The following is a 22,974-nucleotide window of genomic DNA, read 5'->3' as shown; positions in this document are numbered from 1 at the left end:
CTGTGCGCAGGGATAAGGCTTTAGTTCATGGAATCACAGAACCCCAGCGTGGGCTGGGTTGGAAGGGACCTTAAAGCTCCTCCAGCTCCAACCCCTGCCACGGGCAGGGACCCCTTCCACTGGAGCAGCTTGCTCCAAGCCCCTGTGTCCAACCTGGCCTTGAGCACTGCCAGGGATGGGGCAGCCACAGCTTCTCTGGGCACCCTGTGCCAGCGCCTCAGCACCCTCCCAGGGAAGAGCTTCTGCCTAAGAGCTCAGCTCAGTCTCCCCTCGGGCAGGTTCAAGCCACTGGAGCAGGTTGCTCACCTCTTGCTTCCTCACAGACCTCCTCCAAACCTCGCACTGCTGAGGATGGGGTTGGCAGGGACATTGGCACTGGCTGGCGCTGAAACCCCCCCTGCGTTGCTGAACTTTTGCTCCATATCCTCTCAGGAACACCTCTCCATTAGAGCAGCTGCTGTCTTTTCCAGTACAGGTAATTCCAATGCTCCTGCCGCTGGGAGAGCAGAAGAATATTCGTCAAGACTCAGGAGATTCCAGCACTGTTAAATGGATTTGCCTTTACGAATTACAGTGGTCAGACCAACTCCAACTCCAGCTTGGTTTTGCCAAGTGCTCAGGAGAGATTTATAGAGATATCAATATCCAATGTGAGAAGCCACAGGATAAATGGTGCCTCCATTGAGCACATCCATGTGGGTAAATCCAGGTTAAATTGTTTCCTTTATTAAATATCCTTTCCTTTTAAAACCGGATTAACTGCTCTCACCGGAGGCTCTGATGGAAAAGCATCTCATCTCTATAGCAACGAGGCACATGCACCCGTTGCTCCCACTCCTGTTCCTTGGCTTCATAGGAGCTGGGACCTCCACAAGCATAGGATGATAGAATAGTCAGGGTTGGAAAGGACCTTAAGATCATCCAGTTCCAACCCCCCTGCCATGGGCAGGGACACATCACACTAAACCATGGCACCCAAGGCTCTGTCCAACCTGGCCTTGAACACTGCCAGGGATGGAGCATTCACAACCTCCCTGGGCAACCCATTCCAGTGCCTCAGCACCCTCACAGGAAAGAATTTCCTCCTTAGATACAATCTAAACTTCCCCTGTTTCAGTTTGAACCCGTTACCCCTTGTCCTGTCACTGCAGTCCCTAATGAAGAGTCCCTCCCCAGCATCCCTATAGCCCCCTTCAGACACTGGAAGCTGCTCTGAGGTTTCCCCGCAGCCTTCTCTTCTCCAGGCTGAACAGCCCCAACTTTCTCAGCCTGTCTTCATACAGGAGGTGCTCCAGCCCCTGAGCATCCTCGTGGCCTCCTCTGGACTTGTTCCAACAGTTCCATGTCCTTTTTATGTTGAGGACCCCAGAACTGCACACAATGCTCCAGGTGAGGTCATCACCACTACAGCATCCCCATCATTAATTCCTTCCCCAAGGCTGGTACCTGCTACAGTATCACAGCTTCACATTGTGCCAGCAGCTCCTTTGGAAGGCTGGTGGGTCCCATCCTGTATATGGAGAGTGGGCATAAAATCCCAGCTTGGTTTGCGTTGGAAGGGTCCTTAAAGCTCCTCCAGCTCCAACCCCTGCCTCGGGCAGGGACCCCTTCCACTGGAGCAGCTTGCTCCAAGCCCCTGTGTCCAACCTGGCCTTGAGCACTGCCAGGGATGGGGCAGCCACAGCTTCTCTGGGCACCCTGTGCCAGCGCCTCAGCACCCTCCCAGGGAAGAGCTTCTGCCTAAGAGCTCATCTCAGTCTCCCCTCGGGCAGGTTAAAGCCATTCCCCTTGGCCTGGCAGTACAGCCCTGGATGAGGAGTCCCTCTCCAGCACCCTGTGGGTTTCCTGGCCAGCCCAGCAGTGTGACCTCATTTCTGCTCCATTCCCCTGATTTTGGGCTCCTTCCTTTCCTTCTCCTCAACAAATCTCCTCAGCTTTCCCACCAACTCCTTGTGCTGGCTCCTGAGCTCCCTGTTGCTGGTGGCCATCCCCAGACCCAGTCACAGGGTTCAAGCAAAGGGCCCTGTGGAGCTCTTGACCTGGGGTTTGGAAGAAGATGCCTTCACCCCTGCACTTAAACACCCTCATGGTGCTGGGGGGAGCATTACTGTAAAAAGGGCTGATTTAGCTGAATGCTGGGTGCACCAGGGGCTGTGCAAGCACCCAGCACGGCTCCTTCCCCAGGGATGGATGGGAATTACCTTTCTGATGGAGTTTGTTGCAGGAAGCAGCCTCTGGGAACCCCCATCTTGGTGGTCCTGGATACACGGTGCCGTGCCGGGTGAGCTGCAGCTTCCTGCTGCTCCCTGAAGGAAACAGCTCAGCCTCCAGACCTGGCAGCGCAGGGACAGGGATGCAGCAGAAGCAGCAGCTGGAGATGAACATTGAAAGCTCAACCTCGGTTTTATGCAGCCCCAAAGGGACCAGCAATACAAAAGGGCTGTATTCGAGGGCTCTGATGCTTTCCCACCAGATGGAGCCTGTGCTGAGCGGAGCCGCTGCCTCTTTAGCTGCTGGAGCGCAGCCGAAGTGCTCAGAGACAGCATCAGCGTGGATGAGAGAGCGTTTGCTCCGTTATCTATCCCAAGCCCCCAGCTCCATGAACCAAGTGCTTTTCTATACCGGCAGCACGAGGAAAAGTGGCAATCACCCCGGGACACTGGTAACATGGGATCCCTTCCCCTGGGTGACACCGGCGATGGCACAAGGCTCGCACAGCCACATGCTCGGCTCGGCTCATCCGTCAGCAGCCGCTGCAGGGGGACAGTGCCGGGAGGTGACCGAGTGCTCTGTGATGTTAATGCGGCAGCCCGGCTGCCCCGCTCCTGCCCGCCATGCAGTCTGGCACCCTTACACCCGGCTGTCAGCAGCAGCACTGAAGCAGCAGTTAAACATAACCGGGAGATCGGGGCTTTTGCTCTGGGTGGGAAGAGACTTGAGCAGCCGGAGGGGGTCCCGAAGGACGCTTTGGGTTTGCTTGGATGGGAGATGTGGGGAGTGAGAAACGCCCCAGGGCCGCCACTGGGACCTTCCCTGGTGAGAGTCCACAGTGAAGCATCAAACACAAAGAGCTGCAGCAGCATCCCCCGGCTGCAGGAAATGATGCAGACAAACCGTCCCGTGCTTCCCAAGAGATTGATTCCCAAACCTCAGGATGTGCTGTTGAGTAGCTCCCACCCACCCACTGTGCTTGTCCCAGGGCCCAAACCTCATCCAAGGTGCCTGCAGCCCCACCTGCTCCTTCCCAGCACCCCAGGTGCCACCTTCCCCCTGCAATCCCTTTTCTCTGTCACCTCCAGACACTGCACATAGAGACAAGGGGAGCTGCAACGCAGCAGCTCGGCTCTGCCAGTTACCTTCCTCGCCGCTGGGTCATCAAAACCAGACGTGGAGCCAGCCCCCCGGGGCCTCAGCTGGGCAGAGCAGTGCAGGATCCCAGTGACAGCACAAACCCCTGCTCCCAGCAGGGTGAGCCCACCTCGGCCATCGCAGCGTCTGTCACCCCCGAGGACAGCCCCGTGGCCAGCGGCACTCCCCCAGGGCGCTGGCAGAAGGTCCCTGGCACCATGAGGCGCAGTACAAGAGCAGGAGTTGGTTGAAGGCAGACACAGGAGAGCCGGATGCAGCTGAGCTCCCTCGGGTGGCAGATTTCAGCACCAAATCCAATTTTGCCTGACATTAATCCCAACTTTTCAGCTTGCTGCAGATTATCGGTTGATGACAGCTCGCCATGCGGGAGAGCTGGGATGGGAAAGCTCTTTTTCTGTTTAACTGACCCCTAAAGACACTGTCTTTACACCAGAGCTTGGGACGTGTGGGACACACACAGGGTGCATGCTTGCTCCATCACTGGCACACTCCTGATGCCTCCGGGCAGCCCCGTCACATTAAACCCATCTGGACAATTCTAAGGTGGTTCTCCAACAAAACCCCAAGGCCATGGGATCAGGAACATCATCCCTGCTGGCACCACACCAGGATGCAGGTTTACATGTCCCAGCGACCTGAGCTGTGTTACGGATGAGGCTCCCCTGCCCAGCCCATTCCCATCCATCCCACAGCCCACTTGCCATCTGCTCCCCTCTATAACCAGGAGCTAATTCAGCGTTGGAACAGACATGACTTCCTGCTCATTCAGTTACAGAATCCCAGCCTGGTTTGGGTTGGAAGGGACCTTAAAGCTCCTCCAGCTCCAACCCCTGCCTCGGGCAGGGACCCCTTCCACTGGAGCAGCTTGCTCCAAGCCCCTGTGTCCAACCTGGCCTTGAGCACTGCCAGGGATGGGGCAGCCACAGCTCTGGGGGTGCAGCCCAGCACATGGGGGTGGGGGGTCTGGGCTCATGAAGCCAGGTCATGGGGAGCTGCTCCTCTCTCAATACCCCAAGTCCTGCTCCTCCTTTCACTTTCCCCATTTTCACTGGATACCCAAGAGCTGCACCCAGGTCACAGCACTGCAGCCCCTGAACACGCGGATCCGCTCCCACCCCATCCCCTCCCGAGCACTTGAACCTGCTGGGGCAGGAACACAGCACAGCGCGGGCTCGTTTTCTAAATCAATACCATTCTTCAAATTTATTTTGTAGGAATTACTTCTAATATCTCTTTCTGAGCGGAGGAGGGCTCGGGAATGTCCTCATTCCAGCTGTAAACACAGAAATACAGATCTGGGGAGCCAGGGAAGAGACACAAAAAAGTGCATGTTACAAAATTCTCAACTAAAATAGATTTTACGTGTATTACGGCTTCCGTTTAAATTCTACCGCCTGCATCTCTTCAGCTTCAAAAAATAGTTCCATATCTAATAGATTAAAAAAGCAGGAAATCTTTTCATTAGGGATAAGACATTTCCATTCATTTACATGCTGTCTGCACAACAGCATCAGCAACCACGTGAACCTCGACCAACGCTGTCGGCCCGAAGCAGGGTCTAACAGGAGGAGGCATGATTTGTGCTCTCCAGCCCCAGGGCAAGTACAAGTTCTCTTCTACCCAGAGAGGAGCCAGGACTCAGGTGGGAGCAGGGGGAAAAGGGGTCAGGATCAGAGCTGCGGTGGGGTTCTGTCGTTCCAGGGCTGGTTTCAGCCCTGCTCTGCCTGTGCAGCATCGCTCAGGTGGGTTTTGGAGCATCCTGCCCCTGAGGGCACTTTTCCTAAGGGAAGGCAGCCACGGGCACTTCCCTGCCTCAGGGAGTCCCTAGGGAGCCAAGCATGTGCATTTAGGGCTTCCCATCACCTGCCACAGCCCCGCTGTGCACCACAGCCCTGGGGGTAGCTGCTCCATCCCCTGCTGACCCCCTCATCCAAAATGGGCAGGAGCAGCTCCGCTCCTCCAGCATCCTCCCCTCCTCATCCCTCTCCCTGCAGCATCAGAGACCATTTTCTCCACCACCTCCTCACTTCCCCGTGGCACTTCCACTTGAGAAGTGGTCCTGACTCCCACCCCAGCACAGCACCACCACATCCACAGCCCACCCACCTCCTTCCAAGAGACCACCAGTGCCCAAGTTAATTGTTAAGGAGAAATCTGAGCAATCACTTTGACACTAACAGTTTCTTGAGGTATAAATGAGAGAAGAGGCTTCACCCGCCAAGTCCTGCTTGCACACCAAGGAGCAAACCTCCTGGAGCTGGGCTTTGCAAGGCAAGGATCAATGGGGCTTTTCCAGCATCTTCTGCAACACTGAGTGGGAACCATCCACCGATGGCTGGGAGACGCCTGCCCTGCTCGCCTGCTGTGTCACCTCCTCTCCAGTCATCGCCTCCTGGACACGTTCCCCTCTTTGGTATGTAGAGCAGATCTCCGGAGAGCTCCTGGGTTACACCACTTCCACGTCATGGACTTGCTGTGGGGTTTTCTCCCCATGTCAAGAGGGGTGCAGTGGTCAGAGCCAAGGAGCCCAGTGTGCTGCATCCATGAGGAGTCCAGGCAGTGCTGCTTGCACGGGCAGGACAGCATTAAAGCAGTTTGAACACTTCACACGAGCTCAGGAGGCCCAGCAGGCTGGGAAGATGCAGACCCCTACTTCCATTGAGTGACTCCAGGCAGCAGGAACATGGGCTGAGATGGTGCCAATTCTCCTTCTCCACATTAGTGCAATCGAGAAGCGGCCGCCCAGCTTGGTGCGAGTGACTCGGGCTGTGACACTGTCCTTTGGTTTGCTTTAGCATCGACTCCAGCAGTTGGTGTGAAGATAAACCAAGGTCTGTGTAGGACCTGTACACGTAAGGCAAGAGGCAAGATCTGTGGGGCTGGGGCCGCATGCGCCCATGCAACCTGCACCGATGCTCAGTTCCTTCCGGGAGCCGCAAAGCCACTTTGGTGAGCTCGCTCGGGCACCGGGATGGGTTTGGAGGGGGACTGATCCATGGCAGCGCTGCTGCTGGCTTCTCAGGACAGGCAGGGCAGGACCGACCCTGAGGGGAGGGGGCAATGCTGACAAAAGCCAAGAACACTCAAGGAAGGGGTGTCATTTCCCCTCCGGCTGCTGCGCACTGGAACCACGTGGGGTTAAACCGGGACTGAAAACGATGTTACAGGGAAACGAACTGGGAAGAGAGAGCAACCCACTTCCACCACGGCGGCCACTGGAGGAAGAGCAGCAGCTGGAAGGGAAAACATGGCTCTCACCAGCAGATCCCAGTTGGAGCTCCCAGCTAGAGCCGGCTTTCTGGGGCAGGAGATCCTCCGGGATGAGGTTGGGCACCCCAACAGGGGCTCAGCTCTCCATGGCGCTGCTCTGGGATGTGAAGCCTCTGCTCCTGCAGCTCCCACTGCTCTGCCATGGAGCAGGTCTCCAAGCCTGGCTGCCAGGCCCCAGTCCAGGCGGTGAAACACAGAACAGGGAGATGAGGGCAGAGAAAGATGAGGGGAAAACAGGGTTCCCTCTTCCTCTCATGGAGCAAAACCCACTCAAGCACAACACAAGGCCACTGCACCCAGGCAGCTCCCAAAGCATCGGCTGTATTTCGAAGCAGCTCTCGCCCACGGGGAATCCTCACAGTGGGACAAAGGGGACTCTCCCGTGCTCTGCCATGGTCTCAGTCCTCCCACTTCACATCAGGGCACCAAAACCCCAGAGCTGTCGCAGCTTGACTCGTCCAGCGCACCACAGCATCCCTCCTGCGCTCTCCACCGTTCCCACCAGCGATGGCTCTGCATTCAGTTTACTGGCTTTCATTCCCTGCGAACCCCTCCCAATATATGCATCTCTAGATACATATATAGATATAGATTTACATATGCAAGTACCTATATCTATATACATATATTTATTTTATACGTATATATTCATTTATGCTTTAATGAAGTGCTGTGCTTTCAACTGCTGCCTTCCTCCTCAGGGATCCGCTGCGGCACACGCGCCTCAGTCCGAGGAATGAGCGCTGGGCGCTCTCGTCTGCAAGCAGCACAAGGGAGGGCGTCGGGAGCACTCGGATATCCGGGATCATCCGCTGGGCCGGCGCTCCGAGGCCGCTCCTCCTGCCCGCGCTCCGTGGGGACCGGGCTACTGCGGGTTCTTCAGGATGCGCCCGTGCCTGAAGTCGTAGACGTGACGGCAGAGGAACACCAGCTCGGGGTCGGTGTCCTCGGGCACCTTGCGGTGCAGGGGGGTGGAGTACTCCTCCGAGGGAGGGACCATGATGGATTTCCTGCCCGGGATCCCTTCGATGCGACGCTTTGCCAAGGCACAAAATCTGCAAGGCAGTTGCAGCAAAGAGTTAGCACCAACCTGCCCGTAACCATGGAATGGGTTGGGGTGGAAGGGACCTTAAACTCCTCCAGCTCCAACCCCTGCCACGGGCAGGGACCCCTTCCACTGGAGCAGCTTGCTCCAAGCCCCTGTGTCCAACCTGGCCTTGAGCACTGCCAGGGATGGGGCAGCCACAGCTTCTCTGGGCACCCTGTGCCAGCGCCTCAGCACCCTCCCAGGGAAGAGCTTCTGCCTCAGAGCTCAGCTCAGTCTCCCCTCGGGCAGGTTCAAGCCATTCCCCTTGGCCTGGCCCTACAGGCCCTTGTCCCAAGCCCCTCTCCAGGTTTCCTGCAGCCCCTTCAGGCACTGGAGCTGCTCTCAGGTCTCCCCTTCAGGAGCCTTCTCTTGTCCAGGCTGCCCCAGCCCAGCTCTCTCAGCCTGGCTCCAGAGCAGAGCTGCTCCAGCCCTCGCAGCATCTCCATGGCCTCCTCTGGACTTGCTCCAACAGCTCCACGTCCCTCTTGTGCTGCTGCCCCAGAGCTGGATGCAGGATGCAGGGGGGTCTCCCCAGAGCACAGCAGAGGGGCAGGATCCCCTCCCTGAGCTGCTGCTTGCACAGGTTTACAGAATACACAGGTATATGTAAGGATGATTTCCTGCCTTGCTCAGCTTTTAAGTCCAAGTTATATTTTCCTGCACTGTCCTCCACTGACGTCCCAGGGTCGTACAAGTACAAATGTTTGTGAGCTCCATAAAGCATACATTCAAAACCCACGTAGATGAGGCCTCAGTGCCATGGGTTAGTGGTGGCCCTGGCAGTGCTGGGGAACAGCTGGACTCAATGATCTTAAAGGTCTTTTCCAACCTGGTTGGTTCCGTGACATTGCCCAAACCAGACTCAGAATGACTCTGGAGCTGAAGCAGCACTCGCATGCTGCAGTACACAACTCGTACATAGACTGTGCTACATCCAGCTCCAGCTCAACCAGAGCCTGTAGGGCTGGGACCGTTCTGCTGGGTGATGACTGGGAAGGGAAAGACTGACAAGAGCTGGAGGCAGATGAAGGTCCCAGAAGGCTTCCAGTGTCTGAAGGGGGCCTATAGGGATGCTGGGGAGGGACTCTTCATCAGGGACTGCAGTGACAGGACAAGGGGTAACGGGTTCAAACTGAAACAGGGGAAGTTTAGATTGGATCTAAGGAGGAAATTCTTTCCTGTGAGGGTGCTGAGGCACTGGAATGGGTTGCCCAGGGAGGTTGTGAATGCTCCATCCCTGGCAGTGTTCAAGGCCAGGTTGGACAGAGCCTTGGGTGCCATGGTTTAGTGTGAGGTGTCCCTGCCCATGGCAGGGGGTTGGAACTGGATGATCTTAAGGTCCTTTCCAGCCCGAACTTCTATGATTCTGTGATTCTATAGCAGCAAGCAAAGAGCACCACCTACCTGCAGTACTCTGCGAAGGTCAGCACGTAGCATTTCTCCTCGATGCAGGCAACACTGTTCTCGTCCTGATGCCGGGATGCAAAGATCTCGTTCTGCAAGAGAAGGAAGGAAGAGGTCACCCCGGAGCCCACACCTTCACCCAGCACCCTAAAGGGGAGTCTATCAAAGCATGTCCATAGCAGACACTCCTTAGAGCCAGCACTGCCATAATCCAGACACCTTCCGGGTGTTCTGGGTCTATTTACAGTGTGCACCAGAATTTCACCTAGCAGCAGGTTGGATCTGAGGCAGAAGCTCTTCCCTGGGAGGGTGCTGAGGCGCTGGCACAGGGTGCCCAGAGAAGCTGTGGCTGCCCCATCCCTGGCAGTGCTCAAGGGCAGGTTGGACACAGGGGCTTGGAGCAAGCTGCTCCAGTGGAAGGTGTTGGGGTTGGAGCTGGAGGAGCTTTAAGGTCCCTTCAACCCAAACCAGGCTGGGGTTCTATGAGATGTTCATCAGAGAACCTGAACCACCACACCTTGCTCTGCACCTTGGGGTTTTGGGCTACTCCTTCAATCAGCACTACATGAGTCATCTCTGACAAGCCCATCCCCACTGCTCAGCCCAAACCCTGCACTCGCAGTTGAAGTCTTGTGTAATGAGGCAGCTGTGCACAAACGTGGCTCAGCTCCTCCTGGCCAGGCTTCCAGTGCTCCCTGCACTGAAGTGCAACTGGATACAGTCACGCTTCACTGATGGAGCAGGGAACTATCAGGTACCACGTTCTGGTTTCAAAACCCAGCTGTGCCCTGCATCCAGGCAGGTGCCATTCCCAGCTCTCATCCCCTCAGTTAAGAAAGCAAGACAAGGGAGAAGGCACCAAGCATGTGATGGGTTACAAGCAGCAGTCACTTCTCCATTCCCAGTTAATCCCAGCTTGTTCTGTCACCCCATGCAAAGCAGAGCAAGGTGTGAGGCCATAATGATTCACATGGGTTTGCTTTTAAGAAGCAAACTATTAAAGTGGCACAACAGCCCCGAGTCACTCTTTAATTCTCATCATAAATCTGGACAGGGGAGGGTGACGCAGCCACTTCTGCACAACACAAACATGTTGCTGGAGTTTAAGGAGCAGATTAAGGGATTTATGATAAAGGCAGCATGAGATAAGGGTGCTCCATGGCTTTGAACACTGCAGGGATGGGGCAGCCCCAGCTTCTCTGGACAAGCACATCAGCACCCTCATAGCCAGGAGCACCTGGCAGCAGCTGCCTCCCAGCCAAGGGACAGCTCCATTCACCCAAAGCAGCAGCTCAGCCCCGAGTCTGAGCCCAGCCAGAGGTCCTGGGAGACCCGAGGCTGATCCCCTCTCCCCATAGCAGCGCAGAGGCAATGGATGCTCTCACCCCCAGCGTCCTGTCCGTCTGTCTCACCTGGTGCATACTGGGGTTGCGGCCGCCCTGCGTGTGCTCTGGTCTGTAGTACCACAGGAGGCTCATCATCAGCTCCCCTGCAAGAAGATGCATTCAAACACGTCAAACCTCAGCTTTCACGGAGTGTTTTCCCACTAATATCCAGCCTCCTCCTCCTGCTCCATCCCTTTCATTCCCATTGCGCTCACGGAGAGGCAGCTGTGCTGTGATAAATATTTCATGCTGAACTAGAGGTGTCCTTTTGTTACAGCAAGAGGCTGTATGAAGTCGTCACGCTGCTACTCTCTCACACCTTCACCCTTTCTACGTGCGTTGCATTGCCACAGAGAGGGCAGGGAGGCACGGAAATGGAACAGAACACAAAAATCCAGCCTTTCCATCCGAGGGAAGTATCCACTTGGACACAAGCTGGGAGAGGTGCTCATCCAAAGCTCAGCACCTGCACCATGAACTCCACGTTAATGCCGAATCGCTGCTGCAGGGTGATGTGACCAAGACGGGCCTCACCACACGCTGATCACTTTTCTGTCTAACTTCATTTCTGCTTTTAAGCCAGACGTGTACATTGCAACCTCTGGCACAGCTTCCTTGGCTCGAGTATCACTACTCAGAGCCGGGACCAGAGCACCAAACCCACACTGCTCCAATCACCACCTCTCCTCGGGTCCCATCACAAGCTTCTGCAGACAAGCCCGTGCTCCACACCAGCTCCCAGCCCAGATGTTGGGGAGAGCATCTGAGTAAACAGCAGCTCCCGAGACGTCTGCTGCAATGAAATAATACAGGAGATGGTTGCTAAGATGGGCGCTTGGCAGCTATTCCGTGCTCTCACGCCCAGGAAGATTCTGATAACCAGTCCCAGGCTTGTGATTAAAGAGCATTCAGCTCCAGGAACGACCTGAATGAAAGCCATGGAGTTAATCTCTGCCTCTTCATCACCCGGGCTGGCAGCAGTGGAGCTCCCCGAACACACCTGCAGCATTCCCGAGATCCACCACCCCCCGGGCTCCAGCTCAGCTCTCCAGCACAGCCACAACAGACGCTCTGCTGGCTCGGTACCTGTCTTGGGGTCTTCCCACAGCGCCGATATCTTCGCCACGTAGGGCATGGATTTCTTCCGGGGTCCTGACTTCAAGAGGACCGTGTCTCGCACCCGGATGATCTCCCCGTCTCTCTCCACAGCCTGGTAGCTCTTGCGAACGGCCGGCTCTGGTTCATTCTGCACCATGAGAACACAGAAACAGAGCAGCCTGAGTGCACGGGCAAAGCGGTGGTGCAGTGTCTGCCACCCCGACCAGAGAGCCCTTTGGTCCTGCTGTGAAGGCAAAACCTGCCTGAGCCTGCTCAGAGCTGAGTGCTCAGGAGAAGTCACACAGCGCAAGAGCACTCACGGCATCCCTGTTCCCACCGGGCTGGTTTATAACGACAAAGACCATGGAATGGTTTGGGTTGGAAGGGACCTTAAAGCTCCTCCAGCTCCAGCCCCTGCCACAGGCAGGGACCCCTTCCACTGGAGCAGCTTGCTCCAAGCCCCTGTGTCCAACCTGGCCTTGAGCACTGCCAGGGATGGGGCAGCCACAGCTTCTCTGGGCACCCTGTGCCAGCACCTCAGCACCCTCCCAGGGAAGAGCTTCTGCCTTGTCTCCAACCTGAACTTCCCTGTTTCAGTCTGAACCCATCTCCCCTTGCCAGGCCAAAGGAGTCACTTCTTCCATGGGCAGGGCACGCACAGGTAAAGCAAGTTCCCTAGGGAGCAGCACCCAGGTGCTCGCAGGTCACGCTGGTTTCAAATGGAGCAGCACACACCTTTCTCCTGCCCGCTGCTGGCAGTGAGGAGCAGCTCCCCAGAGGACAGCACATCTCCCAGAGCAGGGATGGATGGAATTAACCCCCTCATTTCACAGGCGTTTCTGCCACACTCAGAGCTACAGAAAACAAGATGTATTTTGAATAATATGCATTTACCTGATACGAATGTCGTAATAAAGCATTAGGTATTTCACACAACCAGGGCAGGGAGGCCACGGCATAAAGCTTTCCTTAAGAATCCCAACACCTCCTTCATGCCCTCTTAACATCACAAAATGATCACTTTTTGGACAATAAACGAGAGGGATTTATGTTCCTTTTGTTCTAAAACTCCTTTGGGAATGCCTGTGCAGGACGGGTTTAACCTCCTGCCACAGCACCCAGGCAAAAATCGGAAGCCTCAAGTGCCAGGACTTAAGGAGATTAAGGGTGTGCTGCTCCTTTCCAAGTATCAAAGTCTGAGTGACGGATGCAAGAGGCAAGCTTCATTCTTGCTTGGTGCCCGTATGCAGCCTGAAGAGCTGAAGCTACAGAACCTGTCCTGGATGATGCTCTCAGCAGCTCCAGCTTACACCACTGCACCCAGCAGCAGCACAGACACATCTGCCTGGACCTTACTGCACGGTCTACGCCTTGTCCCACCTCCCCAGAGAGCACGGGGGTCCAGGTCTGCAGGCCACAGCTCTGATGTTTTAACACGATGGGTATCACCTTCTTCCTCAATCAAAGTGGACTTTGCTGTAGTTAATTCAATTCCCTAGCAGGAAATCTCCCATCCTGCAGGAGCCAAGGACAGACAAGGAGTCCTGGAAGGAGTGACTGGCCATGCCACCACATAAGAAAGGGGATGCTGCTTGCTAGAAAAGGTCCATCTGGGAAGCAGGACACTGCCTCTGTGCTCTCTGGGACAGCCCTGCTGGGCTGCAGACACCCACAGTGAGAACAACACCTTCCAAGAGCCGCCTTTAGACAACCGCTCCTCACAGTGCAGCTAAACCACCCCTCATCGTCCCAGAGAGGTCTGCCCTAATGCCAGGGGAAGAAGCCGGAGGACGAGGTCTCTGTAGGATGGACTCACGTGCCACAGGTGCCACCCCTGCAAACACCAAAGCCAATGAAGTCCATGGAATGGTTTGGGTTGAACGGACCTTAAACTCCTCCAGCTCCAACCCCTGCCACGGGCAGGGACCCCTTCCACTGGAGCAGCTTGCTCCAAGCCCCTGTGTCCACATGGCTTGTGGGCCGATGCTAGCACAGGAGCAGCAAGCAGCAGCTTCCCCTCCCTTCCCCAGCCGCCAGTCCTGCTGTGCAAGGTAAAAGCAGGGCTGGAAAGCAAACAAGGCCAGCAGCAGCTTGGCCTTGCAGCCCAGCCAAAAGGCACTGTTTGCTGCTTTGACTCACCATTTGCCTCCAAGAGCCTGCAGATGGCACAGAGTGAGCACCTCCGCCCTGAAGCAAGGCCCAGAACACTCTCAAGTCTTCATGAAGACCATGGAATGGTTTGGGTTGAAGGGACCTTAAACTCCTCCAGCTCCAACCCCAACCCCTTCCACTGGAGCAGCTTGCTCCAAGCCTCTGTGTCCAACCTGGCCTTGAGCACTGCCAGGGATGGGGCAGCCACAGCTTCTCTGGGCACCCTGTGCCAGCGCCTCAGCACCCTCACAGGGAAGAGCTTCTGCCTAAGAGCTCAGCTCAGTCTCCCCTCGGGCAGGTTCAAGCCATTCCCCTTGGCCTGGCCCTCCAGGCCCTTGTCCCAAGCCCCTCTCCAGCTTTGCTGCAGGCACAAAGGGCTCCAGCTGCACCCCCAGCGCCCAGCACCCCCCAGCACCTACCACCACATAGACAGCCTTCTCGCAGGCTGCTCCCACGGGAATCCAGCCGTTGGTCGCCCTCCTCCTGCTGATGCGCTGCTGCTTCGGGTGGCAGTGGCCTCCGGCTGCTTTGCTGTCCGAGGCGTGCAGGCAGCCCGGGCTGTTGCGGAGGCCGGACTTGGAGCCGCTGGGAGGCTTGGAGCTCTGTGGACATTCCCGGGCCATGGTCTGAGGGTCAGAGTTGGGGGTCTGCAGATGAGGAACGGGCTCTGCAGCCGGTGGCACGCTGGGTACAGGGCATCCTGAGAGCGGGTGGGCAGGCGACGCGGGGTGCCCGGCCACGGGGATTGTGAGGTTCAGCTGGTCCAGAGACTTGCAGCCTTCTGACGGGCGGGAGAAAAGAGACATCTCAGAGGGAGCCCATCTGAAATACACAAAACTACACGAGGGTGCCCCAGCTGCCACCGCTTCCACCTGAAATCCATGGAATCCCAGAACCCCAGCCTGGTTTGGGTTGAAGGGACCTTAAACTCCTCCAGCTCCAACCCCTGCCACGGGCAGGGACCCCTTCCACTGGAGCAGCTTGCTCCAAGCCCCTGTGTCCAACCTGGCCTTGAGCACTGCCAGGGATGGGGCAGCCACAGCTTCTCTGGGCACCCTGTGCCAGCGCCTCAGCACCCTCCCAGGGAAGAGCTTCTGCCTAAGAGCTCAGCTCAGTCTCCCCTCGGGCAGGTTCAAGCCATTCCCCTTGGCCTGTCCCTACATCCCTTGTCCCAAGCCCCTCTCCAGGTTCCCTGCAGCCCCTTCAGGCACTGGAGCTGCTCTCAGGTCTCCCCTTCAGGAGCCTTCTCTTCTCCAGGCTGCCCCAGCCCAGCTCTCTCAGCCTGGCTCCAGAGCAGAGCTGCTCCAGCCCTTGCAGCATCATCCCCTTTACTGCAGTACAGCAGTGCAGTCTCTTCCCACTGTAACTTCGTTTTGCACTGTCACTGGACTCTAGAAGCAAAGGCATTTCTAAGCAGCTCTGTGCTGCTCCAGTGCCAGTGACGACACCACAACGAACCCATCTGAAATGGCCCACGGCACACCAGTCAGTAACACACATCGGACTGGCTGGTGTCCAGAGCACTTCTGGCATCTCAGTACGTATAAAAGAACTCAAAGGCTTATCAAAACGAGGGAAGGATTAAACCACACTGAGGAAGAAGCCGGCTTCCTTCAAACAGCCAAATTCCAACCAGGGAAAATGAAGATCCTCCAAATGAGCTCCACAAGCACCAAACAAGGTGGAACAAAGCTCTGTAAGATGAATCACGCTGCTGCCGCCAGCAGAGCCAGGTCCCTGCAGCAGGCTCAGTCCCACAGCAGGTTGGTCCCTCGCCTGGCTCCACCTCTCGGGAGCACAAGAACACCTCACACCGCCCCAGGAGGCACAAAACCAGCCCTCAACCCGCGCCAGGGCGTGCAGCACAAGAGCAAGGAGGATCTCAGTTACCTTCTGGCAGCAGGGAGGAAGCTCCCAGGCCAGTATAAAACACCCCTGCTTCCTACACCTGAAAGCCCTTTGGGGTGACCACGAGGGTGGCTCCAGGCAACCCCCAGGAGATGCCTCCAGCCCGGAGCGTGCTGAATGGGGCTGCCATGGGGCTCCTGAACACCTAAACGTGAGAACCCAGCTGAGCTCACCAGGCTCCAGCTCAGTAACCGCTGCCTTCCCATTGGAATCACTGCCTCCAGGCTCCTGCTTGACCCTCACTACGAGGGCTGCAACAAGGGCACTGCTGGACCAGGAGCGTGAGGACTGGTAGAGACCATCCCAGGCCCTGCTGAGCCCCAGCAGCAGACGCTCCTGCAGTGAGCAGAGAAATGAGGCCGTGAGCTCGGGTCCCGCCTGGCCTCCCGGAGCAGTGAATCACCTTGGAGGATCTTGCTTACAAAAGCACTTTGCAAGCTTGAGCTGAAGCAGGACAAAGCTCCACAAAGGCATCTACAGCAGCTGAGGGCAGCAGCACCGAGCCCGAGGCTGCCTGCTTGGCTGCACGCGCTCCCAGCCCCTGCGTCAGTAGGAAGGCAGCATCTCCCCCAGCCTGCCCCATCTCATCCCACCAAACTGCTCCTGCAGAACACCCGGCAGCCTGATCCCTCCATGTGCACCAGACAGCGATGCTTCCATAAGAACCTCACTGAATCCCAGCCTGGTGTGGGTGGGAAAAGACCTTAAAGCTCCTCCAGCTCCAACCCCTGCCCCGGGCAGGGACCCCTTCCACTGGAGCAGCTTGCTCCAAGCCCCTGTATCCAACCTGGCCTTGAGCACTGCCAGGGATGGGGCAGCCACAGCTTCTCTGGGCACCCTGTGCCAGCGCCTCAGCACCCTCCCAGGGAAGAGCTTCTGCCTTATCTCCAACCCTGTTTCAGTTTGAACCCGTTACCCCTTGTCCTGTCACTCCAGTCCCTGATGAAGAGTCCCTCCCCAGCATCCTTGTGGCCCCCTTCAGGCACTGGAAGCTGCTCTGAGGTCTCCACACAGCTCCTCTTCTCCAGGCTGCACAGCCCCAGTGTTCTCAGCCTGTCAGTGAACACCCTGAACACACCAGGACAGGCAGATACAACACAAGGGACATCCAGCTGGATCCCCTCGGAGCAGCGCTCTCAGATAGAAGCCTCCTGCTTGCAGCCAAAGTCCTCCTTTAATTCCCTAAAATCACCCACTCCAGGGAAGGCTGAGGTGCCCGAGGTGCACACATACAGGAAAATGAGCTCCTAAGCTTAATTCCCGTTTATGTCCTAGGAGTCCTCCCTACACGCTTCAACCCACAGAACAAAGTCTAAACCACTCGGATGTTACAAGCTCGCAGGAGGGAGATCACACCAGGGAAGATGCTGGCAGCGGGGTGACACACGGGCAGTAAATACATGCCCCGAGAGCCACAACTGCCCCTGCCAGCACCGGGAGCAGTCACCAAGGCCACGGAGGGGGCTGCACGCTGAAGACCACGGTGTTTGCATCCCCCTGGCTGCACCGCATCGGAGGCCCCAGCACGTCCAAGTGCAGGAGCCAAGCAGACTGTGACGTGGGGCAGTACCTGGGGAGCTGTCAGACTGCTGCTGAGCTTGGCTGGAGAGCATTCCACCTGAAAGGGACCTGCAGCCACAGGGGACAGCGGCGGCTTCAGGGACAGGGAATTCTCCTGCGACCAAACACTCCTGGGTTTCAGCAGCTTCCTACAGGTGACAAAGCCCGGCTCAAACCCAGCACCGGACCCGGGCTTCAGGCTCCCACCTGGAGACCTGGTCCAAGCGGGTAAGTGATGCCCTGCTTGACTCGAACGTGTGGTTAAGGGACAGGCTCGCGTCCACGCGCCCAGCGGGGGAAGCAGCAGCCTCCTGTAGGGACCACTTGATGGCTGCTGCACAAGGTGCTGGTGCCTGACGAACACCACCCCGACAACCAAAGGTGCTTTCAATGGCAGAGGCAGAGCTCAGGATAAAGCGCTTCAGGCAAGGCCTGGAACAGGGGCAGGGGCCAGAAGGGAGCCACACAAACAGCTCCCCACCTCCTGTGCCCTCGCCTTTTCTCATTTCAATGCCTCATTGTCAGACATTAAGAGCAAAGATGGGCCCAGTCCTCACCAGCTGACAGTGTACCTGGCACCTTCACCACCGCAGTGAGATACCAGCGAGCATCGGTCCAAAGAGTAGACTCAAACTGAACTGCTGCCCAGCCCTGACCTGTAACTGTAAAAGGCCTCACAGCAGCGAGAGCCGGACAGGCCCCCTCTGCTTCCCCGCACCGCTCCATAAGGATGCTCCAGTCCCAAGAGCAAGCTTTTGGGAGCGGAGGAGTAACTCAGCCTCGCAGAGCATGTAGGAACTAAACCCCCCTCGCTTCACCCAGATCAAAGCGAAGCTCCAGCATGACAGGTCATGAGTCACCTCCTCACTGCCCAAACCCTCTCCCTGATCCTGGGCTTTCCGCACCAAGAAGACCTTTGAGTGGGGCAACCCCCCTGAGGGCTCAGAACGATGGAAGAGGAGGTGAAACACGGCTCCTTTCCGAGCCTGCCAAGCCAAGCAGCACCGCGTGCAGAAGGAGCTTGCCTCCTGGCACCACCGAGATCCCTTCCTCCGGCAGCAGCCCTCCTCTCCTGCAGCACCAAATGAGACGCGCCCGCAGCCCGCACCTTACCTGCTGCGAAAGGCATTTTGAAGGGGTAGCTGCTCCGCCCGGCGTGCACGCTGCCGATCCTGCCCTCGGGCACGTGCACGACCCCGCAGAGGCTGTAGGTGCTCAGCGCCGTCCCTTCCCCGCAGCAGTACGCGGAGTTGCGCCAGTGCAGCGGCTGGAAGGGAGCACCCGACGGCAGGGAGCTGGGGGATACCAAGAGCCCCTCGCAGGCCGCGGACTGCGAAAGCTCCTCCTTGGGGTAACCGGAGCAGTGAGAGTAGCCACCGTACCCACTTTGGCCACAATAAACATAAAACCCATTCAAGGGAGTCAGATCCGAGGATTCATAGAGACATCCGCAATCCGTGTGGTTGCCGGGCACGGGCAAAGGAGGGAACTGCTGCACGGGAAAGGAAGGCTGATGGAATTCCTGTTTGGGGGTCGGGGATTTCTCTCCAGGTCTTCCATACTCCGGCTTCATGGAAGCTTGTCCACCCATAAGCAAAGGCAGTCTGTGGTAGAAACCCTCCGTGCTAGCATAGGAGCTGGACAGGGACTCGTACGGGACAGGCTCTGCTGTCCCATAGAGCCTTGAGGAGTCCCGCTGCTCCCCTTTTCCCAGAGCATGTCCCGGCCAGCCGTGCTGACCTTCCAATTTTAAGCTTGCCAATTCCTTCTTGGATCTGACACAATTCTTCCTGCTGGCTTTAGCCCATTTGAGCGTGGATTTGGAACAGTGGTTCTCGGACTTGCCCTCTCCATCCGATTTACTCCTCGGCTTTAGGGGTTGGTCTTTCTCATGGGTCAGCTTCAGGAAGGCCACAGCATTGAGGCTGGCCAGTCTCTTTGGGGTGGGATGATGGGAGATGGCAGCGTCCTCCCTCTTCGTGCCATCGTCAAAGACCTCATCCAGCGCGTGGTCACAGCTGCCGCACTTCTGGCCGGGCTCGTGCCGCTGTTTGCCTTTACCTGCTTTCACAGCCGGCTTGTCGAGCGCGGGCCAGCTGGCGCCGGCTTTGCACTGCAAGCTCTTCCCGGCGCAGTCTCCACCGGCTTTAAGGGAGTCCCTGCGGAACCGCCGGGCGGACAGCAAGCCGTCATCGCGCTCAAAGAGCAGGTTGTTCACAGCCTCTGCGTTCAGCGAGGCCAGCCGGCGCTTGCGGGGCTCGGACGGAGCAGGCTCCAGGCCGTGCCCCGTCCCTGCGGGAGTCACGGTGCCCGCTTCCCCAGGTGAATCGCTCTTCCCTGCTCCCCCAGGCTGAGCTTGTTCCGAGAACAGAGCGGGTCCCAGACCCATCCAGCTGGGCAGAGCCTTGGCTTTACAGCTCTGGGGCTCTTTGGACAGGGATCCTGCCACGTCCTCCAGCCGGGTGAGGAGCACTTTGCAGGTCTTCTTGTTGACGGAGGGCAGCAGGCGCCTGCGCAGCGGGTACGTCTTCCGCACCTCGCGCAGGCTCTTACTCCTGTTGGTCCCCACAAACCCGCTGGGACAGTCGGGAGCCTCGCAGGCGTCTCCATCCCGCTGCTCTCCGCCCTCGGCGCCGCTCCTGTCCATCCTCCTGCTGCCTGCGGGTGCCGAAGCTCGGGCAGCAGAACCAGCTGGATGCTTCAGAAGGAAAAGTTGTTTCTTCCGGGCATGCGTCATAGGATCACTGCCCAATCCTGCAAGGGACAGAAGGAAACCTCTGTTAACGTCACTGCGAGGGACCCAGCGCCTCACAAGGCACCACCTGCCAATTAGGAAAGATTTGGGGAGCTTGGTTCTGCACACAGAACAGCCTTTTTGGGTGATGGCCAGTTAAGCCTATTAAGAGACGGGATACAATTAGATGGGGTTTAATATTAAGCCGTAGAACACGACAGTAATTAAAAGCAAGGCGGGGACAACAAACACCTTGGGAAAGCAGGGGATGGCCAGCAAGCTGCTTCAGCAGCCCCAGCCCACATCCCTCTCACACCGACGATGCTCCGAACACGTTACAGATCCTCATCAAAGCTGCTGGAGCTCATCCCAGCGCTGGTCCAGAAGCAAATCCCAGGTATTTGCCTGCATGTTGATACAGGCCCTTGGTTCTTTGTCATTTCAGAAACAATCAGAAGGAAAACAAGAAGTCCACCTACTCGCAGCAAAAGCAAACGTGGTCTATGAAGCTGAGATCTGCCAACATCAATAAACTAAATCCCTCCCTGCAGGTTAGAACCTGGCTTCCTGCTGCTCCTGTCCTTCCCCACAGCTGCATTTTCAGAAGTTGTGGATGTCAAACCACTAAATCCCCACGTTCGGCAGGAAGGCCCTAAGAAGATATCCATGGGAGGAAAAGGAATGCCTCAGCTCTAGGGCATTCCTGACTTCCCGTGGAGATGCCGTGTCAAGTCCCTGCTCAACCCCAACCAATTACTGAGCTAGAACGAGATAGGGATCTGCACCCGCCTCGCTGAGGGCAGGGCTGAGCACAGCAGCACCTCCGCAAGCTGCCACGCATGGGATGGCTTCAGCACATCTGGGCTTTCCCGCGCGGGGAGAACATGGCCTGCACTGATTTACTGCAGGAGGGAACCTGTCCTGCAAGGCACAAGGCACTGCAGCCTCGGCACCAGCTCGGCTCGCTCCAAAGCCCTCACTGCAAGAGGCAGAGCACGTTATCCAGAGCGGCGGCGGATGCACCACCCCTGGGGACGTTCCAGGCCAGGCTGGATGTGGGTCTGGGCAACCTCATCTAGGCCAAGGTGTCCCTGCTCGTTGCAGGGGGCCGGACTGGATGAGTGCTGAAGGTCCCTTCGAACCCAAACTACTCTGTGATTCTGTGAAGGGTGAGGAGGAGGCATCAAAGCCAGCAGAAACGGAGACAAGAGCTGGCTGCCTACACCCACAGCACCAGGAGCAGAGGCTGTGTGCTCCAGTCACGCAGTGAGTCCATCCCAGCCTTTCTGAGGGATACAGGAAGAGATTCAATTAAGTCTGTATCTGAGCATTGGGAACAGCAGAAAAGGACAATTCCTTGTGTTTAATGGTATTTAGGAAACCCCAGATTCCCTTTATGGGTACCAAGGAGTTGATCCTTGTATCACCATCTATGTAGGAGTGGTCTGATCTGCCCTGCAAGCAGGTATTTGGCTGGGCCAGCCCTCAATCGACACCACTGACACTGATCTGACACTTGGAGGCTTTTAATTAAAGCTACCACTGCTGTTGCAGTGATTAGAACCAAGCTACTGAATTACAACAACTGCTCATTTGATATGGCTTAATCAAGCTGATAATTACATTATCTATTTGAAATAAGCCCAGTGTGTTTTAATTGACTTGCTTACATATGCATTAACTAAAAGAAACTCAGGAATTGAAAACCACTGTGGTTTGCCCATCGCTTTTCTAGATGTCAGGCTCTTCCCAATGTGTTTCGGGATAACTGACTCCTTACACCCCATCACAGCCAGGGTGCACCCCATGGCTGTGCCCAAACGGCAGTGCTCTGTGGGGAGCAAACACTCCTGTATATCCATGTCCTTCGGGTAAGAGAAAGAGGTTCTGAGCATGAGGGGGATGCAGCCTGTGACCTCCAGAGCTGGAATTCCACCTGCACAAGAGGCCCGAGGGACCACACAGCACCTCTGGGCTCTGCAAGGGGGCTGTAAGGTCAGTAACACACGGGGCAGAGCAGGGTTTGGCAGGGGCAGACCACGCACCCAACGTCACCATGCCCTGGGAAGGGGAACTTCCCACACTCTATGGGCCAGTGCTTTCCTTGCAGCTCTCATCCTGTTTTCTGTTGTCCCTACAGAGAAACTGAGCCTCTGGCAGGGGTGCTCAGCGGAGAGGTGAGAACCCCCAAACACACACCCATGGCTTGCCTCAGAAACCAGCAAAGAACCACAGAGCCATTTGGGATGGAAGAGACCTGAAAGCTCCTCCAGCTCCAACCCCTGCCATGGGCAGGGACCCCTTCCACTGGAGCAGCTTGCTCCAAGCCCCTGTGTCCAACCTGTCCTTGAGCACTGCCAGGGATGGGGCAGCCACAGCTTCTCTGGGCACCCTGTGCCAGCGCCTCAGCACTCTCCCAGGGAAGCACCAAGCTCACAGCATCAGCCACCTCTTTCTGCTGAAGCCTCCAGAAGCAGCAGCCAGACCTTCTGAGCGCTCACTGCACATCCTTCACTTGCTGGACTTTCACAAGCTGTTAGGGTTCGGATGAGTGAGAGCATCCATCCTCCGAGTGCACGAAATCCATCTCCTTCTCCCCTGAGCCTGGCCACAAGACCCGCCTTTCAGTGCGGAACAAACAGCAGCATCCTGCCCTGCTGCGACACATTTCCAGCTAATCCTCTAAAGCCAGCCTTCAGCACTGACAGGCTGCAACCAGGAATGTCAAGAGGAACACTCGAGCTGGACACGCGGAGATGACAACAGAGATACCGAGTCAAAACCGCGTTACAGCGGGAAGAGCACCAGGACCCAGCTCAATCTGTTTTAAGTGTCTCACTCACATAAGCCCTTTGCCACGACAGCTTCCCCGGCACGAGCAGCAATCAAACAATCACAGGCAGCTTTGTTCTATTATGGTTTAATAAAAGGAGATTATATCTACATAAATCCTGGCATCTGGTCCCCAAGTTCTCCCTCCCACAGGTCAGCTGCTCCAATACTCGGAA

General features: G+C 56.8%; 1 protein-coding gene across 1 annotated transcript in view; it reads right to left on the bottom strand.

The window, feature by feature from the left end:
- Positions 1–7,249: 7,249 nt before the first annotated feature.
- BAHD1 (bromo adjacent homology domain containing 1) overlaps positions 7,250–22,974 on the bottom strand; it is a 40,361-nt gene continuing 24,636 nt past the window's right edge. The window contains exons 2-7 of the mRNA XM_062623293.1: positions 18,346–19,986; positions 14,184–14,545; positions 11,602–11,761; positions 10,543–10,619; positions 9,131–9,222; positions 7,250–7,694 (exon numbers count right to left, since the gene is read on the bottom strand). Coding sequence (XP_062479277.1) covers positions 7,505–7,694; positions 9,131–9,222; positions 10,543–10,619; positions 11,602–11,761; positions 14,184–14,545; positions 18,346–19,969 — 2,505 coding nt within the window. The 5' untranslated portion in view covers positions 19,970–19,986 and the 3' untranslated portion in view covers positions 7,250–7,504. The remainder of the gene's footprint in view (positions 7,695–9,130; positions 9,223–10,542; positions 10,620–11,601; positions 11,762–14,183; positions 14,546–18,345; positions 19,987–22,974) is intronic.

This window comes from Pezoporus occidentalis, unplaced genomic scaffold (genome assembly GCF_034315485.1).
Source record: "Pezoporus occidentalis ecotype Australia unplaced genomic scaffold, CSIRO_AGI_Poc_V1 ctg250, whole genome shotgun sequence".
Classification (NCBI taxonomy): domain Eukaryota; kingdom Metazoa; phylum Chordata; class Aves; order Psittaciformes; family Psittacidae; genus Pezoporus; species Pezoporus occidentalis.
The sequence above is the reverse complement of the archived record's forward strand: the minus strand, read 5'-3'. Positions and strand labels throughout refer to the sequence as shown.